This window comes from Halichoerus grypus, chromosome 1, assembly GCF_964656455.1.
Source record: "Halichoerus grypus chromosome 1, mHalGry1.hap1.1, whole genome shotgun sequence".
Taxonomy (NCBI): domain Eukaryota; kingdom Metazoa; phylum Chordata; class Mammalia; order Carnivora; family Phocidae; genus Halichoerus; species Halichoerus grypus.
The window spans coordinates 206,127,521-206,143,117 of record NC_135712.1 but is presented as its reverse complement, the minus strand read 5'-3'; the positions used below and the strand labels follow the sequence as shown (position 1 = coordinate 206,143,117).

At 41.1% G+C, this 15,597-nt stretch overlaps 2 protein-coding genes across 2 annotated transcripts in view; one reads left to right on the top strand and one right to left on the bottom strand.

Moving 5' to 3' along the window:
* LOC118535420 (adhesion G protein-coupled receptor E2-like) overlaps positions 1-4,743 on the bottom strand; it is a 35,391-nt gene extending 30,648 nt beyond the window's left edge. Inside the window, exons 1-2 of the mRNA XM_078054399.1 lie at positions 4,609-4,743; positions 3,545-3,595 (exon numbers count right to left, since the gene is read on the bottom strand). Of these exons, the coding sequence (XP_077910525.1) occupies positions 3,545-3,595; positions 4,609-4,639 (82 nt within the window). The 5' untranslated portion in view covers positions 4,640-4,743. The remainder of the gene's footprint in view (positions 1-3,544; positions 3,596-4,608) is intronic.
* Positions 4,744-12,808: 8,065 nt separating this feature from the next.
* On the top strand, positions 12,809-14,719 carry LOC118535423 (olfactory receptor 7A17-like). Its single transcript, XM_078059446.1, has 2 exons — positions 12,809-13,659; positions 14,614-14,719. The coding sequence occupies exons 1-2, from the start codon at positions 12,809-12,811 to the stop codon at positions 14,717-14,719; spliced, it is 957 nt and encodes a 318-aa protein (XP_077915572.1).
* Positions 14,720-15,597: the final 878 nt, after the last annotated feature.

Below are 15,597 nucleotides of genomic sequence, written 5' to 3'. Positions count from 1 at the left end.
TGCAGCCCACATAGGGGAGGTAACTTTATGCTATTTTACTATTAGCCAAACCCAAGATCCAGATAAATAGGAGAAGAAAGCAGTCATTGTAAATCCAAGCTAAGTGTAGCCAATTTTCTTTCTGGAAAATAAAAATGTCAAAAATGGGGGGAAAAAAGGAATGAACTATTGATACACAAAACAATATGGGTGAACCTCAAAAATGTTACCCTGAGTGGAAGGAATCTGACTCAAAAGGCTACATATTATAGTATTCCATCCATATGACATTTTCAAAAGAATGCCACAGGTGAAAGAAAACATCTGTAGATTAGGGGTTGCCAGGGCAGAGGGGTGGGGTGACTATAAAGGAACAGAAGGAAGGAGTGTTTTGGGGTAATGGAACTAATTGGCCTGGATCCTGAATGTAGTGGTGGTAACCCAAATCTGTACGTGTGTGAAAATTCTTAGAACTATTAGGGGCACCTGGCTGGCTCAGTCAGAAGAACACATGACTCTTGATCTTGAGGTTGTAAGTTTGAGTCCCACATTGGGTGTAGAGATTACTTAAAAATAAAATCTTTAAAAAAATTGGGGTGCCTGGGTGGCTCAATCGTTAAGCGTCTGCCTTTGGCTCAGGTCATGATCCCAGGATCCTGGGATCAAGCCCCATGTCGGGAAGCCTGCTTCTCCTTCTCCCACTCCCCCTGCTTGTGTTCCCTCTCTTGCTGCGTCTCTCTCTGTCAAATAAATAAATAAAATCTTTAAAAAAAATCATAGAACTGTCCATCAAAGAGAAAAACAAGTTGATAAAAAGGCTCTGAAGCTTATCATTGTATGGCGGTACCATAATATGTTAAACTATTCTTTAATGGAAGTCATCTGTTTCCAGTCTTTAACTATTGCATATGATGTTACAGTAAAGAATCAACTAGATATACCTTAACATGGCATTTTAAGTCTGAACAAGAACGAGAAATGGAAGGAATGAGCCCCTGCTAGACGAAGGATGCTCTCTCTTGGACTCTCAGACATAAGAGGTAATGATTCCAAGATGGTCCTCAAAATTGACAGGATGAGGTTTGTCGTGGGAGTTGGAGAAATGTGTGGCATGGGAAGCTACTTACCTTGACAAGTGTTCTCCTTCTCACTTTGGAATTTGGTGCCCCCCGAAAGGAGCTAATGCCCAGAGGCACATTCACAGTAGTGACTCCCCTCAACATTGTGACAATGTGCAAAGCTTCCACAAGATACGTATAGAGGTAGGCCACACTCGTTGATATCTAGAACATAAGTGGGAACTGCTAGGAACACCCAAAATTCTGGTAGGATAGGTAGCAACGAGATTCAAATGATTTTACCCCTTGCATTTTCTTTCCAAACAAAATAATGTGTTTACAGGAGAAAACTGGGAAATTGGAAAATGCAAAGAACCATAAATATCCAACCACTGAGATTACAACAATTTTTTAGTAATGGAGAACAGTATAATAACTCCACCTGTACCTGTCACCCAGCATTACCAATTATGAAGATAACACTATTACTTTTTCATCGATTTCCCATAGCATAAGACCATAGCTTTAAAAAATTTTTTTTTCACACCTTTTAGTATATACAAATTCTCCCAGGATTTTAGAATATTTTATGACTACTTTTCCACATCAAAATAAAAAAAATAATTTTAATGCCTATAGATATTCCATAGTAGGGATATTTCATATTTTATCCAACTCATGACCACCTGGACAGACATCAGAATGCTACAGTTTGAACCATGGGTCCAGATTCTTCCACTTCCTAGCTATGTGACTTTGGACAAATGGCTTCCCCTCTCCAGGCTCAGTTTCCTTATTTACAATATGGCACCAACGTTGACTTTCTCAAGGGGCTGATCTGGATTTCTTCAGGGACAGTGTTTGAGAGATTTGTGGACTTCAAATTATCCCTATCTGAATTCCAGCTGTATGACCAGCTGTGTGAGTGTGAGCAAACCACCTCTCAAAGTCTTGGTTCCCTTACCTATAAATCAGGGATAATAACAGTGTGCACTCATCTGGTTGTTAGGTAGTTTAAATTAATTTTAACTTTGGAAATAGTGTTTTACAAATGGCAAATGGCCATCCTGGCATAAGGTTGCATGTGGGTATTTTTGGGTGGAGGAACTGAGATTATAGGGAGTTCCGGCAAGTTAGTGCTAGGGTTGGTAGAACATTCCGAATTTCGGCTGGCTGCATGGCCCTCCCTGACTGCCTCCTTCAACATGCTCCCTCTGTCTTTGACCAATTAACAGCCAACAACAACAACAACAACAACAACAAAATGTATTGGCTTCTTATCAAGTGCAATGCACTGTTCTAAGTGTTTTACATGTATTAATTTATCATTTATGTATTTTCTTATTGAGGTAACATTCACATAACAAAAGAACACTACATCTGAAACCAGTGATGTACCATGGGTTGGCTAATTGAATTTAAATTAAAAAAAAGGATTTAGAAAAAATATCAACTCTTTCAAAGTGAACAACTCACTGGCATTTATTACATTACAATGTGGTGCAACCACCACCTCTCTCTAGTTCCAGAACATTTTTATCACTCCAAAAGAAAACCCCCTTAGGTGAAGGGGATTAAGAGTACAGTTCTTATGAGCACTGAGTAACTGTGAATCACTGAGAATTGTTGAATCACTATATTGTACACTGGAAACTAATATAACACTGTATATTAACTATACTGGAATTAAAATTAAAAACTCAATTAAAAAAACCCCTTATGCAATTAAGTAGTCAATCCCCATTCCTCTCTCCCCCAGCACCTGGCAATCATCAATTTGCTTTCTGTTTCTGTGAATTCCATTTATATGTATTTGTTGATTTAAAGCACACAATAACTAAATGGGTTGATATCATTATCCCCAATTTACAGATAAGGAAATTGAGGCACTGGGAGATGAAACAATTTGCTTGGACTTGCACACTGGAATTCAGATAGTCCAGCTCCAAATCCTAAGCTTTTAACACTACTCCTTGACCATGAGACATGATTGCCCATCTCTTGGTTTTCCTCTCCTGCCCTTGGCAAAGAACTTCAGTGTTGCTCCAAGGGCTGAGGAGTCTGGATACCCCCAGGTAACCCCTCTTTGATGACCCCCTCTACGGTCTCTCAGCCTCTTTACCTGTACAGACCTCCGAGGGGTTGCTAAAGATGACCTATCCAGACAGAGAAGTGAATCCAGGATCACAGTGGCAGGAAGTGGCATTGGTACAGTGGGCATTCCATGGACATTGAGCACAGGGAGCTGTGGGGAATGGATATATAGGTTTGAAGGCCCTCAGAAGATTCCAACTCCCAGATGGGAACAAGGAGATGGAAGGAAGAGAAGGAAGTGATGCTTGTCTTCATACAAGGAATTGTCCTTGGTAATGGACTAGAAGTTTGGGGGAGAATCAGGGTCAAATTCTCAAATCCTAAGAAGACTATTCCCAAGAAATGGCCCTTGCTAGTGTGAAGTCCCTTTCCTCAGCTTCAGGTGATGGATGGGGTTTGTTACACATACTCACCTCTGTTCTTGTGGGCAATAATTTCCAGTGATGTTAGCAGGACACAAAGCCCTAGAACAGAAAGAGAAGGTAAATATGGCTGAAGAATGAACTCCAAACCACCCATAGAAATAGCTACTACAAGCTGGTTAAGGAGACTCTCCCCTATGGCATTATGGCTTCTAGAACATCTCAGTGTTTTCTTCTGGACAGGCTCCTAGACTTTCCCACAGGACCTAGGGGGGCACATGTTCTCTCTCCCTATTTTCTTCCAGAAGTCTCCTGAGGAATTGATAGCAGCAGGCTTTTACTATACGGATCACAATCTACACAGATGGAAAGTAATAGGCATATGTATTAGAACATCTTTTCCCACCCATTTTATGACATACCCCTTCTGAAGAAAATTTCAGATCTGCCTGTCTTTATTCAGATAATAATACTAGTTTTTTACAGTCAGGATCTTTCTTCTTTTGAAGTGACTTAAATCCATTTTCACTTCCTAGGCTGGCCTGAGATTACACCACTGGTCTTGGAGTTGAAAGCAATTACATTAGAATTTTAGCTCTGCCACTCACTGGCTCTGTGACTTTGTGCAACTTGATCTTTATTTTAAAAATTTTTTCCATTTAATAAAAAATTCCAAACATAAGTCAAATGTAGAAAAACAGTCAACTCAACCTGTGTGTATTAATTACCCTGCTACAATAATCATAAACTTATGGTCACTTTTATTTCATCTACACCTTTACTCAGTCCTTGCCCCCACTGGATAATTTGGAGGCAAATTCCAGGCACCATATTATTTCACATGATTTATTCTAAGAACAAAATTATTTATAGGCATTAATAACAAAAAATATATAAATTATAAATTGAGAAATCCCAAAATAAGCCCCACATTTTCCTTTGGTTGCAAATTCAAACCACTTCCTTCTTGGAAAAAAATGTCTTTTTTTGTTCTTATCCTTCTGGAGAATAGTGCAAGAACAAGCAGTGAATCAAGCAGAGGAAAAAGATGTTTCTCAAAAGGCACAGAGAACACTAAAATGGTTTCATCTGAAGATTCTCACAATTCTACCTACCTGAATAAAATGCAAAATACCTGCCCCTCATGGTACAGAAACATGAAGCCTCAGCAGTGGGGGAATTCGATCTTGAGCTGTGGGCTAATAATATTTCCTGTTGAAGCAAATATGTACCCTAGAAGACCTGACTTGGCAAACAGCTAGCCTGAATGCTTTCTTCCCCTTTCCCCACCAATTTGAACTTACCAGAATCCCTGTTCCGTTTTTTATTCTTTGCCTGTCATTACTACTCTTTGCACTGCCAGCCTCCTTGCTGATGTTTGTTAATTTCTAAAGATGAAAGAGTGAGTGATGGTAAATCGATTTAGATGGTCTTTTTTTTTTTTTCTCCAATTTCTGGAATTTTTTTTATTATGTTATGTTAATCACCATACATCATTAGTTTTTGATGTAGTGTTCCATGATTCATTGTTTGCATATAACACCCAGTGCTCAAGGCAGAATGTGCCCTCTTTAATACCCATCACCAGGCTAACCCATCCTCCCACCGCCTTCCCCTCTAGAACCCTCAGTTTGTTTTTCAGAGTCCATAGTCTCTCATGGTTCGTCTCCCCCTCCGATTTTCCCCCCTTCATTCTTCCCCTACTGCTATCTTCTTCTTCTTCTTCTTTTTTTTAAACATATAATGTATTATTTGTTTCAGAGGTACAGATCTGTGATTCAACAGTCTTGCACACTTCACAGCACTCACCATAGCACATACCCTCCCCAATGTCCATCACACAGCCACCCCATCCCTCCCACCCCCCACCACTCCAACAACCCTCAGTTTGTTTCCTGAGATTAAGAATTCCTCATATCAGTGAGGTCATATGATACATATCTTTCTCTGATTGACTTATTTCGCTCAGCATAATACCCTCCAGTTCCATCCATGTCATTGCAAATGGCAAGATTTTATTCCTTTTGATGGCTGCATAATATTCCATTGTATATATATATACACCACATCTTCTTTATCCATTCATCTGTCGATGGACATCTTGGCTCTTTCCACAGTTTGGCTATTGTGGACATTGCTGCTATAAACATTGGGGTGCACGTACCCCTTTGGATCCCTACATTTGTATCTTTTGGGTAAATACCCAGTAGTGCAATTGCTGGATCATATGGTAGCTCTATTTTCAACTTTTTGAGGAATCTCCATACTGTTTTCCAGAGTGGCTGCACCAGCTTGCATTCCCACCAACAATGTAGGAGGGTTCCCCTTTCTCCGCATCCCCCCAACATCTGTCATTTCCTGACTTGTTAGTTTTATTTTATTTATTTTATTTTTTGGGGGGGGGTTATTTTTTTTTTTAATTTTATTATGTTAGTCACCATACAATACGTCATTAGTTTTTGATGTAGTGATCCACGATCCATTGTTTTCGTATAACACCCGGTGTTTCATGCAGTATGTGCCCTCCTTAATACCCATCACCGGGCTAACCAATCCCCCCCCCCCAAAACCCTGTTTGTTTCTCAGGTCCATAGTCTCTCATGGTTCATCTCTCCCTCCAATCCACCCCCCCATTTTTCCCTTCCTTCTCCTAATGTCCTCCATGTTATTCCTTATGTTCCACAAATAAGTGAAACCATATGATAATTAACTTTCTCTGTTTGACTTATTTCACTTAGCATAATCTCCTCCAGTCCCATCCATGTTGATGTAAAAGTTGGGTATTCATCTTTTCTGATGGCTGAGTAATATTCCATTGTATATATGGACCCCATCTTCTTTATCCATTCATCTGTTGAAGGGCATCTTGGCTCTTTCCACAGTTTGGCTATTGTGGACATTGCTGCTATGAACATTGGGGTGCATATGGCCCTTCTTTTCACTACATCTGTGTCTTTGGGGTAAATACCCAGTAGTGCAATTGCTGGGTCATAGGGTAGCTCTATTTTTAAATTTTTGAGGAACCTCCACACTGTTTTCCAAAGTGGCCGTACCAACTTGCATTCCCACCAAGAGTGTAAGAGGGTTCCCCTTTCTCCACAACCTATCCAACATTTGTTGTTTCTTTCCCTGTCCATTTTTGCCATTCTAACTGGTGTAAGGTGGTATCTCAGTGTGGTTTCAATTTGGATTTCCCTGATGGCTAATGACGATGAACATTTTTTCATGTGTCTGTTAGCCATTTGTATGTCTTCTTCAGAGAAGTGTCTGTTCATCTCTTCTGCCCACTTTTTGACTTGATTATTTGTTTTTTGGGTGTTGAGTTGTTAATTTTAGCCATTCTGACTGGTGTGAGGTGACATCTCATTGAGGTTTTGATTTGGATTTCCCTGATGCTGAGCAATGTTGAGCACTTTTTCATGTGTCTGTTGGCCATTTGGATGTCTTCTTTGGAAAAATGTCTGTTCATGTCTTCTGCCCATTTCTGGATTGGATCATTTGTTCTTTGGGTGTTGAGTTTCAGAAGTTCTTTATAGATTTTGGATACTAGCCCTTTATCTGATATGCCATTTGCAAATATCTTCTCCCATTCTGTCGGTTGTCTTTTGGTTTTTTTGACTGTTTCTTTTGCTGTGCAAAAGCTTTTTATGTTGATGAGGTCCCAATAGTTCATTTTTGCCCTTGCTTCCCTTGCCTTTGGTGATGTTTCTAGGAAGAAGTTGCTGCGGCTGAGGTCGAAGGGGTTGCTGCCTGTGTTCTCCTTTAGGATTTTGATGGACTTCTGTCTCACACTGAGGTCTTTCAACCATTTGGAGTCTATTTTTGTGTGTGGTGTAAGGAAATGGTCCAGTTTCATTCTTCTGCATGTGGCTGTCTAATTTTCCCAACACCATTTGTTGAAGAGACTGTCTTTTTTCCATTGGACATTCTTTCCTGCTTTGTCGAAGATTAGTTGCCCATAGAGTTGAGGGTCCATTTCTGGGCTCTCTATTCTGTTCCATTGATCTATGTGTCTGTTTTTGTGCCAGTATCATACCATCTTGATGACAGCTTTGTAATAGAGCTGGAAGTCCGGAATTGTGATGCCACAGGCTTTGCTTTTCTTTTTCAACCTTCCTCTGGCTAGTCGGGGTCTTTTCTGGTGCCATACAAATTTTAGGATTATGTGTTCCATTTCTTTGAAAAAAGTGGATGGTATTTTGATGGGGATTGCATTGAATGTGTAGATTGCTCTAGGGAGTATTGACATCTTCACAATATTTGTTCTTCCAATCCATGAGCATGGAACGTTTTTCCATTTCTTTGTGTCTTCCTCAATTTCTTTCATGAGTATTTTTTTTCTGAGTACAGATTCTTTGCCTCTTTGGTTAGATTTATTCCTAGGTATCTTATGGTTTTGGGTGCAATTGTAAATGGGATCGACTCCTCATTTTCTCTTTCTTCTGTCTTGTTGTTGGTGTATAGGAATGCCACTGATTTCTGTGCATTGATTTTATATCCTGCCACTTTACTGAATTCCTGTATGAGTTCTAGCAGCTTTAGGGTGGAGTCTTTTGGGTTTTCCACATAAAGTATCATATCATCTGCAAACAGTGAGAGTTTGACTTCTTTGCCAATTCAAATGCCTTTTATTTCTTTTTGTTGTCTGATTGCTGTGGCTAGGACTTCTAGTACTGTGTTGAATAGCAGTGGTGATAGTGGACCTCGCTGCTGCATTCCTGACCTTAGGGGGAAAGCTCTCAGTTTTTCCCCATTGAGAATGATATCGCTGTGGGTTTTTCATAGATGGCTTTTATGATATTGAGGTATGTACCCTCTATGCCTATACTCTGAAGAGTTTTGATCACGAAAGGATGCTGCACTTTGTCAAATGCTTTTTCTGCATCTATTGAGAGGATCATATAATTCTTGTTCTTTCTTTTATTAATGTATTGTATCACATTGATTGATTTGTGGATGTAGAACCAACCTTGCAGCCAAGAGAGAAATCCCACTTGGTTGTTGTGAATAATCCTTTTAATGTACTGTTGGATCCTATTAGCTAGTATTTTGGTGAGAATTTTTGCATCCATGCTCATCAAGGATATTGGTCTTTAATTATCCTTTTTGATGGGGTCTTTGTCTGGCTTGGGGATCAAGGTAATGGTAGCCTCATAAAACGAGTTTGGGAGGTTTATGATCACTGCTTCAATCTCGTTACTGGTTATTGGCCTATTCAGGTTGTCAATTTCTTCCTGTTTCAGTCTTGGCAGCTTATAGGTTTCCAGGAAGGCCTCCATTTCATCCAGATTGCTCAGTTTATTGGCATATAGTTGTTGATAATAATTTCTAATAATTGTTTCTATTTCCTTGGTGTTAGTCGTGATCTCTCCCCTTTCATTCATAATTTTATTAATTTGGGTCCTTTCTCTTTTCTTTTGGATAAGTCTGGCCAGTGGTTTATCAATCTTATTAATTCTTTCAAAGAACCAACTTCTAGTTTCGTTGATCTGATCTACTGTGTTTCTGGTTTCTAATTCATTGATCTCTGCCCTAATTATAATTATTTCTCTTCTAATGCATGGCTTAGGCATCGTTTGTTGCTTTTTCTCTAGTTCTTTAAGGTGTAGAGTTAGTTGGTGAATTTGGGATTTTTCTATTTTTTTGAGTGAGGCTTGGATGGCTATGTATTTTCCCCTTAGGACCGCCTCTGCAGTATCCCATAGGTTTTGGACTGATGTGTTTTCATTCTCATTGATTTCCATGAATTGTTTAAGTTCTTCTTCTTCTTTATTTTTTTTAAAGATTTTATTTATTTATTTGAGATAGAAAGAATGACAGATAGAGAGCACATGAGAGGGGGGGAGGGTCAGAGGGAGAAGCAGACTCCCTGCTGAGCAGGGAGCCCGATGTGGGACTCAATCCTGGGACTCCAGGATCATGACCTGAGCTGAAGGCAGTCGCTTAACCAACTGAGCCACCCAGGCGCCCCTTAATTTCTTTTTGATTTCCTGGTTGACCCAAACATTCTTGAGCAGAGTGGTCTTTAGCTTCCAAGTGTTTGAATTTCTGCCAAATTTTTTCTTGTGATTGAGTTCCAGTTTTAAAGCATTGTGGTCTGAGAATATGTAAGGAATAATCTCAATCTTTTGGTATCGGTTGAGACCTGATTTGTGACCCAGTATGTGGTCTATTCTGGAGAAAGTTCCATGTGCACTTGAGAAGAATGAGTATTCTGTTGTTTTAGGGTGGAATGTTCTGTAAATATCTATGAGGTCCATCTGGTCCAGTGTGTCATTCAAAGCTCTTGTTTCCTTTTTGATTTTCTGCTTAGATGATCTATCCGTTGCTGAGAGTGGAGTATTGAGGTCTCCTACAATTAACGTATTATTATCAATATGACTCTTTATTTTGGTTAACAGTTGGCTTATGTAGATGGCTGCTCCCATGTTGGGGGCATAGATATTTACAATTGTTAGATCTTCTTGTTGGATAGACCCTTTAAGAATGATATAGTGTCCTTCTGTGTCTCTAATTACAGACTTTAGTTTAAAATCTAATTTGTCTGATATAGGAATTGCTACCCCAGCTTTTTTTTGAGGTCTGCTGGCATGGAAGATGGATCTCCATCCCTTCACTTTCAGTCTGGATGTATCTTTAAGTTCAAAATGAGTCTCTTGTAGGCAGCATATGGATGGGTCCTGTCTTTTTATCCAATCTGCAACCCTGTGCCGTTTTATGGCAGCATTTAGGCCATTCACGTTGAGAGTGATTATTGAAAGATATGAATTAATTGTCATCATGTTGCCTGTGAAGACGTTGTTTTTATAGATTGTCCTTGCAAATTTCTGTTGTAGATCACTCTTGGGGTCTTTCTCCTTTTATAGACCCGCCTTAATATTTCTTGCAGGGCTGGCTTAGTGGTCACATATTCTTTCAGTTTCTGCCGGTCGTAGAAGCTCTGCATCTCTCCATCCATTCTAAATGACAGCCTTGCTGGATAAAGTATTCTTGGCTGCATGTTCTTCTCATTTAGTACCCTGAATATGTCTTGCCAGGCTTTTCTGGTTTGCCAGGTCTCTGTGGATAGGTCTGACGTTATTCTGATGTTCCTTCCTCTGTATGTAAGGAATCTCTTCCCCTTAACTGCCCTTAAGATGGTTTCCTTGGTTCTAAGATTCGCAAGTTTTACTATTACATGCCAGGGTGTTGGCCTGTTTTCCTTGATCTTGGGAGCAGTCCTCTCTGCCTCTAGGACTCGAATGTTTGTTTCATTCCCCAGATTAGGGAAGTTCTCAGCCAAGATTTGCTCAAATACATCTTCTAGTCCTCTCTCTCTCTCCACTCCCTCCGGGATTCCAATTATTCTGATATTGGAACGCTTCATGGTGTCACTTATTTCTCTGATTCTATTTTCATGGATTCTGAGTTGTTTTTCCCTGGCCTCCTCTTTTCCCTTTTTATCTATTATATTGTCTTCCAGGTCGCTTATTCTCTCTTCTGTCTCAGTTACCCTAGCTGTTAGATTATCTAGATTGGATTGGATCTCATTGATAGCATTTTTAAGTTCTGCCAATTCAGCTTTCATTTCTGCCCTTAGAGACTCTATGTTGCCATTAATTGATTTCTCCATTCTAGCCATTGTCTTCACAATTGCTAGCCTGAATTCCATCTCCGACATCTTGGTTATATCTGCATCCATTTGTAAATCTGCAGCATAAATCATAATCTCTGAGTCTTTTCTATTTTGGGGGTTCCTCCTCCTAGTCATTCTGTTGATGGGTGGTTGAGGGAATGTATAGAGTCTAAATTATTGACCAGAACCCAAGCAAGATGCACCTATTTTCTAGGGACCTTAGGGTTGCTGGCCTCTTGTTTTCCCAGCCTGTCTTCTTGGGGAGGGGCCTGCCATGCTGTTACTCAGGCAACCCTGTCTGAGCGGAGTTGCCCTGCCCCTGTGGTGGGGGATGGGCTCAGTGGGAATCAATTTGGGGGGCTTTTGTTCTCTGGGGGCTTTCCCTGGCGCTTTCCGTGTCTCTTCTGCGAGTCACAGCAGAAGAGACCATTTCCCACCCTCTGCCTCAGAGCAGAGAGACCGCAGTCTGCTCTTCAGTGAGCTCTCCAGCCACACCATCTCCGTTTCTGTCTGTGCTGCTATAAACTGCAGTGTCCTGGGTTGTGCGCCCCTCCACAGTGCCCCCAGTCCTGCCTCCAGGTTGGGGCACATCTCTGCCCTTTGTGCTTCTAAAACTGCCAGCCGCTCCCAGTTCACCCGTGCCACCCCGCTGCTCAGGGTTTCTGCCCCGGGGGCTGCCCTAAAGTCCTTTCCCTGCTGCTACGGGTCTGCGAGTCTGCGCCCTGCCCCAGTGCGCGAGGCTGTTGCTCACTGGCGGTGTCGGATCCCCATGGACAGGCTCCCTTCTGCTGTTGTTTATCCTCCAATATCTGCCCACAGAATCATGGCTCCCCACTTTGTACCTCAAAACCAACCACCTGCGATATTCTGTTTGTAGAGATCCAGATCTTCTTACATCTCAGGCTGATTTCGTGGGTGATCAGAGTGGTCTGGTAGATATCCAGCTCAATTTCAGGGACCAGTTGAAATAGGGTCCCCTACTCCTCCGCCATCTTTTCCTCCCCCCCAGTACATTTTTTTAAGTAGGGTCTATGCCCAGAGTGGATCTCAGCGTGGGGCTTGAACTCACGACTATGAGATCAAGACCTGAGCTGAGGTCAAGAGTCAGATGCTCAACCAGTTTAGCCACCCAGGTGCCTCAATACATTTTTTCAGAGTTTCCTGATGGTTATTGCTGAGGGTGTCTTGCAACTATAAAAAGAACCACAAGGACCGGTCCAGTCACAACACTGGTAAATGATATGCTGAGACTGGCTCGCACACACACACAAAACATGCATCCATATTTATGGTATCATACAGAGTATTTTCACTGCCCTAAAAATCCTTTGTGCTCCACCTATTCACTCCTCTCACTGCCACTCTACCTCCTGACCACCACTTATCTTTTATTCTGTGTCCATAGTTCTGCCTTTTCTAGAATTTCATGTAGTTGAATTACATGTAGCTTTCTTCACATAAACTTCTTTCACTTCTTTTACTTAATAACATGTATTTAAGGTTACTCTATGTCTTTTCATGGCTTGATAGCTCATTTCTTTTAAGCAAAAAATAACATTCCATCATCTGGATACATTGCAATTTATTTATCCATTCACCTACTGAAGGCCACCTTGGTTCTTTCTTGTTACTTTCTTGATTGCTGGTTGTGGCTAAATTTGAATTCCTCTTGTTCCCAGTTCTACAGTGTCTTCAGCTTCATGGAACAAGGAAACCAAACCCAAATGTCTGAATTTATCCTCCTGGGACTTTCAGAAGAGGCAGAGCTGCAGCCTCTCCTCTTTTGGCTGTTCCTGTCCATGTACCTTGTCACCTTCAGTGGGAACCTGCTCATCATCCTGGCCATTGTCATGGACTCCCACCTCCACATGCCCATGTACTTCTTCCTCTCCAACCTGTCCTTTGTAGACATCCATTTCACCTCCACCACCATCCCCAAGATGCTGTGGAACATTCAGACACAGAGCAAAGTGATCACCTATGCAGGCTGCCTCAGCCAGATGTATTTTTTCATGCTTTTGGCAGGATTAGACAACTTTCTCTTGACAGTGATGGCCTATGACTGGTTTGTGGCCATCTGTCACCCACTGCACTACATGGTCATCATGAACCCCAAGTTCTGCGGCATCCTGCTTCTGGTATGCTGGGTTTTGAGTGTTCTGGACTCTCTATTACATGACTTAATGGTTTTGCAATTGTCTTTTTGTACACAGTTGGAAATCCCTCACTTTTTCTGTGAACTTAATCAGGTGATCCAGCTTGCTTGTTCTGATACCTTCTTCAATAACCTGGCGATTTATCTTGCAAGTGGACTTCTGGGTTTTATTCCACTCATTGGTATCCTTTCTTCTTATTCTAGAATTGTAACCTCCATTCTGAAAATTTCATCTTCTGGGGGCAAGTATAAAGCATTTTCCACGTGTGGGTCTCACCTCTTGGTTGTCTCCTTGTTCTATGGTACAGGCTTTGGGGTGCCCTCCTTAATGCCCATATCTCATCTAGCCCATCCCTACCCACCTCCCCTCCAGCACCCTTGGTTTGTTCTTCATTGGTAAGAGTGTCTTCTATGATCTTTTCCTTTAAAAAATTTTGATAGCTCATTAAATTCCTCTGCATGAACTTTTAGCAGCAAATAAATAATACAGATAATTGAGTACTTACAATGTGATAAGAAGAGCCAGAGGAATAAATGTGGAATGCTTCCTCCCTCAGGTGAAAGCAGTTTTCCATTAGAGGATCTGCTTTGGGAGAAAAGTCACTTAACATAGCAGAGGCTGTATCTAGGGGTTCTTGTCAATCCCCCCCAGAAAGAGAGCACATCTGCAAGGGCAGAGGCACCTGGAACCCTGTGCAATGAAGTTTACACAATCCACCTTCACCACGAAATACCTAATTTTCAGTTGCTCAGTTCAAACCATAAATTAAGTGTGTAGGTAATAGAAATTACAACTCCTGATTTTTCAGGCCAATGGTGTCCTTCTCAGTGCTTACCCCAGGGATGCATTATTACTTTTCTTTTAGTATTTAGGTAGGCAGCAACACTGCCTAGTAATTTCCCTCAGCACCTCCTGCCATAATAGTCCTTTTACAGATCACAAAGGAATATGGACTTTCTGCCTATTGCCAGCTAACTCTTTGTAGTGATGCATTCCAGAAATTAGGCCGTAATAAAAGGATAAACATATGGACCTTACCTGTGTTTTGTGAGACAAAGTAAGATGAATGTCTCCTTATGACCTGACCCCAGAAATCTCCAGCTGGATTTGTCAGCTATAATGGTAACTTCCTATTACCTGGTTCACAGTTTTCTGTGTAAAAGTCTACAGGTCCCTCGAACACTAGTATTCAGATAAATGATTAAGGATCTCTCTCTCAAAAGAAAACACACACACAAAAGAAAGGAAAACAAGAAGAAAGGAGGAAAATAAGAAAAATGGGATAAAGAAGAGAGCTTACCTGTAGCATTTGTCAGTTACCACAGTATAATTACTCTCATGTTGCCCAGGTTCAAGCCACCAATTTTAGTTCAGACCACAGTCCTCATGGGCCATTATAAGCTGACCAACACCATCACCTCAGAGCCTTTGGGTTGGGTCTGGAGGAAAATGTAATGCATTTGTTGTTGTTTTATAGTCTTCACTCATGCATGATCCATCAATTGAGAATCTGGGTCAGTGAACTGTTTTAGGTTTGACAGTCAAGTAGAGATTGTGACCCATCGTGGTGACTCGGGTCAAGCTTTTCTTCACGAGAATTAGAATTTTTGTTGTTATTGGTTTATTTTTTTAGTTGTTCAGATTGGATGGGCCCTTAGTGAGCTTCCCATCATTTTTGCTTCATGAAGACACCATGAGGAATTTGCCATTTCAAGAAATCCCTACGGTTCACCCAATTTAGATGTGAATGGTTAATTCTTACATGAACTATGAATACCATACCTCAGATGGTTTTGGACTGCTGACATTGCCTCTGCCAGTTCAGGATGGGCTGAGCTCAGGAGAAATCCATTTCTTTCTTTTTTTTTTTTTTAAAGATTTTATGTATTTATTTGTCAGAGAGAGAGAGAGAGTGAGCACAAGCAGGGTGAGTGGCAGGCAGAGGGAGAAACAGGCTCCCTGCTGAGCAAAGAGCCCGATGCGGGACTTGATCCCAGGACCCTGGAACCATGACCTCAGCCAAAGGCAGATGCTTAACCGACTGAGCCACTGAGACATCTGAGAACAAATCCTTTTCAACTTGCACATGTCCATGGTAACTGTCCTATAAGGGAGAAGTTCTCTAGAACTTGTCAAGGAGGCCATTATAGCCTCACTAGGTTATTTCTCAATAACCTTATTAATTTTATGTCCTTTAAACCCTATTTTGGGTATCCTTTAAGGTTGAGGTACTGAATGACACAAGATAAACCCATCACAATGTCCCTGTCTCCTTGTACTTTGGATTCCTTTCTCTACATCATATGAAGCTATGGATGGCATTGACATTCTTT

Excerpts from the sequence above, each read along its gene's own strand:
- LOC118535423 (XM_078059446.1), top strand. The coding sequence starts at position 12,809 with ATGGAACAAGGAAACCAAACCCAAATGTCTGAATTTATCCTCCTGGGA. Across the intron at positions 13,660-14,613 it reads CCTTGGTTTGTTCTTCATTG|GTTCAAGCCACCAATTTTAG; the intron begins GTAAGAGTGTCT and ends CATGTTGCCCAG.